The following is a 4272-nucleotide window of genomic DNA, read 5'->3' as shown; positions in this document are numbered from 1 at the left end:
ATGGCACACTTTCTTGGAAACCAACCACGTATTCTAACGTTTGTGGTAAGACTTTGTTGAGCTTTATCACCGTACAGCCAATGTTTTTTCCATCGGGTCACAAAAACCACATCACCGATATCTAACGGAATTCTTGGCTCATCTGCACATGGTGGTTGACAAGCCACGCGAAATCCCATGGACCAAAACGGGCACCACGAGCCTGAATAGGACAACCTTATACGATATTCCCGAGTGCGTAACCGTTTGTCTCTCTTCTGAAGAATTTGCTCGTGAGTTAGGTCGAATTTATGCGCTCCGTCCCTCAATGGCCAATCAATCCCGTCACATTTTGGGCGACAGCTAAGATTTAATACCAGCCCAAAGTTGTTGCTTAAGCCTAAGTCGTAGGGATTGAGCAAGGTTTTCGAGGTACCGCGAAGCCGGTAAGCAGCTTTTTCCATGATCCAATCTTCAATGCCAGTTTGATTGCGCACAATAGATCGGATTTGGAAGAACAGAAGAGCTCCCACAGCCAAAACCACACCAATTGCCATTCCCAAGGCAAAAATAAAAACAATTAGGGTGAAAAGAGTCAATACTACCTTGGGTTCGTGCCCAAGCCCGTGATGGGCAAACCATGAGCGGTGAAGCCCATAGTAAATAGACATAGATAATATCCAAGAGGCGTGGGCACATCCAAGAACGGCAGATAAAAGAAACCCAACGAAAAAGCCATGGTTTTGGTGACCGACGCAATTATTGATCCAAGGGCAATGGTGATCCATTTTTTGGATGCACTTTCCGCATTTTCTACAATGGTGAGAACGAGGAGCCTTATACGCTACGCACGTGTGACAAAATTGCAGCATTTCCTTGTCCGACTCTTCCTGAGGCTCCCAGCCTTTGGGGACATGACCCGGACCAACAAGTAAAGCTGACATAAAATGGTACAAGGTGGAACTTGATATCATGAGAAAAGCTAGAAGAAAAAATAGGAGCCGTGTAATCTGGGTTCGGTCTTTCGCACAGTTCGCACTTTCGCAAAGAGTAATGCTTGCTCATCAGCTGGACAAAGAAGCTATAAGGTACATTTTGGCCGACGATCAAGCCATTAAAAGAGATGAATGAGCTCTTGGTTTCTGGACGGTGATAAAAAATTGGTTTCATTTGTAAGTGCATACAATGATGAATTCCTAAAACAAGATAAGTTGCTTCACTAATTTCCATCCCTATGTTATAACTAGGGGTCAAAAAGATAGTTTTTTAGGTTTAGATAAACTTTTAACTATTTGGGCTAAAAAACAACTATATCAAAAACTTTTTTCAACATTTCATAACTTTTTTGTATGTTTCCGGAACTTAGTTTGACTGATTTGAACATGGCTTTGGCATGGATAATTTTGTTTTGGCATATTTTTCAGACTTGGAACATTTTATGGCAGACCATGCCTATTCTGCTAGTAACTCTTACATTTTCTTACAAATTTAATTTCTTTGTTTGGTTAGAATAATTCGCGTACAAATAAAATTGGCATATAACTAGGTGTGAACAATCATAAGTTTCATTTAATTGCGAGATTGATTTGAACTCAGGGTTTCACATTTGCTGATCTGTACTCACAACTTAAAAGAAATTTACTTTTAAAAAGCAATAATTTCAAAATAGCTTGCTAAAAATGTACAAATGCCAGTTTGAGGCTGAATGAATTCAAGTAAAAAGCATCATAATGGTATATTGGCTTCATTGATCAACAGGGGTTGAGAAAACATTTGGTATTCTTGATGATAATTTTTGTTGTCTGAAAATAGAGTCTAATAGTGTCCATTTTCTTCCAATAAGTGTCTCTCGTAACTTGAAAAAAAAAGCTGTACGTTTGTCAATGCCAATTTTAAAGTAATTTCAAAATCATCAGCTGGGAACATTGCATGCCATTAGATTTGCAGCTTAGCTTAGAATATAGAACTTTGTTATGTTGTGGAAAAGACAAGGCTTAAAAAAATAATAGGACATGATCATGTTGAAAAAAGATAACGAGCATTTCTTCAAATATATTTGGACCCTTTTACGCTACATTATTATTTGCTTAATGGCTCATGACGTGCCAGAAACACTTGCCCGTTACTTTTGTAGCATTTAAAAGCTGTATTCAAAAAGCAAAAAATATTACAAAAGTATGTCTTATTCAACATGTTTCCTCGACCCATTTTGATCAACAAATTTAAAACATTCCTGACTATTGGACATTTTACTAATGTGGAAATCATGACGAAATTATATGAATACAGTCATCAAGTTTTGTTACGACCTTTCTTGCGATTTTACTCGTTTTGAGGTTGAAACTTCTAAATATTTTGCCAAGTTGAATCTAAGCTTCTTTCGACTGCCTGGGGCTTTTTGCCTTTCCCCCTAGTGCTTAGGAACACTGAAATAGTAAGTAAACCTTTTTATGATAACTCAAACAGCAATCTTATTACGACCTCCACAAGTTGCAGAAAGTTGCAAATATGAGACATTATTTTTTAGATCATTCTGACATGTTTTCTCACATATTCTGGTTTTGATAAGGCATGTTTCAAGAGGTACTCTAGCATGTCGACAATACCTATTTGCCCGAGGCGTGTTTTTTAAACGCTCGTACCTCTGAGTTAAGGCTTGGACGTTACCCAGAATGAGGATCCACTCACCACTTTGGCGAAGGTATTTTCATCTCGGTTAACGTCCAAGCCCTAACTCCGAGGTACGAGCTTGAAAAACCAGGCTTCTGGTTACCAATTATATACTGATGGTCAAAAATAACTCAATCCGAACGTTTAGGCAAACTGCGGTTCCAGCAAACAGATGTGCCTGCCAGGGAGACAAAATTGGCAATTAAAACCGGTCATACCGGAGGCGACCTTTCTTCATCAGACCGTCAAAGAAGGGTCATCTGGGCAAGTGTCAATTTGACATCACTGGCAGTGGTGACAGCAAACAAATGTACCTACCAGAGCTTGCCTAAACGTTCGCACAGATCTAATTGAAATGTTGCCGGTCAATCGTGAGCAATATAACTCTTTCCCAACGTTCCTTTAACTGACAATAGGCGATGCCTTATTCTTACCAGTTAAGTTGACTAGACCGCCCCAAGAACTATGGGACGGCCAATACATGCTATTACATGCCACTGTGGCCAATGACACCCAGAAGATGATCACTGAAAAGAAAATAAGTCCATGTGAATCAATCGCGAACACAGATAATATCATGACCCTGGCTGGTAGTGATGTGTTTCCAACCGGGATATCAACTTTTTCCCATTTCCCATGCTCATGTTGCCGAATCAGGATCGGAAAGCCTTATCGCTTCACAGCGCCTTGGTCCAAGAAAAAGGGGTCGTTAAGACAAATTTCAGCGGATCATTGCCGCTCTATTCCACTGATCAGACTATTCAGACTATTACTTGTGTTTACCAGTGCTGCCAGGTCAAAACCGAGAATTTCCCCGCTTGAGAGAGGTGACGATCAAACTTACCTAGAGCGGCCATGGGGCCCCAATGAAGCACTCGGGACAAGGCCATCTTGATATTGAGTCAAACCAGGTCCAGTTAGCTCAACTTTTGACAGGACTACCTCAATTAGGGCTAGGGGTGGGTGGGGCCAGTTGTGGCCAGGTGGTTGTTCAACTCGATAGGTAGGGCCAGACGTCAAGTCTATGCGAGACCCCGTCCATGGGTGGAAGAGACTCGAACCATTTGGGAACCATGGATTTCCGAACTTCAAAGCTTTAGACCTTCGGAACTCGGAGTTGTCAGGGTGGTCGTCGTTGTCAGCGATAGCGGCAGCGTCGATCAGATGAGCTCAAAGGCCATATAATAGTCGAGCTTTCTCTTGGCGGTATGTATGGGGGAACTGATTTAGAAGGAGTAGTACTGGTAGCAGTGTTGGTCGTAGGTGGTGATGCTACCTCTCGTCGAATACTTGATGTCCGAAGTAGGTAAGAATCATCTCGGCACTGGATGACGTTGACGATGAGCTCTTGTTGCCGAATCAGGATCGGAAAGCCTTATCGCAGCACAACGTCCTAGTCCAAGAAAAAGGGTCTTTGAGATCAATTTCAGCGGATCATTGCCACTCCATTCCACTGATCGGCAGATAATAATCATTTCGGCACTGGATGACGTTGACGATGAGCTCTTGTTNTGTAACCACCGCAATGTCAGATTCAAATTATGCATTCTTTAACAGAAAACATAAAAATGGTTTGAACAGGGGAGTTCAACACATTCAAAGTACGTTTAAGGGTGGCTGAAG

General features: G+C 41.4%; 1 protein-coding gene across 1 annotated transcript; it reads right to left on the bottom strand.

The window, feature by feature from the left end:
* LOC131890536 (palmitoyltransferase ZDHHC6-like) lies at positions 1–4119 on the bottom strand (the record flags this gene model as incomplete). Its single annotated transcript, XM_059239896.1, is given in 3 exon segments — positions 1–961; positions 3084–3176; positions 3494–4119. Coding segments are annotated over 3 exon segments (1100 nt in total), but the record flags the coding sequence as incomplete, so codon positions are not given.
* Between the last annotated feature and the right edge of the window lie 153 nt (positions 4120–4272).

The sequence above is a fragment of the Tigriopus californicus genome, chromosome 11, assembly GCF_007210705.1.
Source record: "Tigriopus californicus strain San Diego chromosome 11, Tcal_SD_v2.1, whole genome shotgun sequence".
Classification (NCBI taxonomy): domain Eukaryota; kingdom Metazoa; phylum Arthropoda; class Copepoda; order Harpacticoida; family Harpacticidae; genus Tigriopus; species Tigriopus californicus.
The sequence above is the reverse complement of the archived record's forward strand: the minus strand, read 5'-3'. Positions and strand labels throughout refer to the sequence as shown.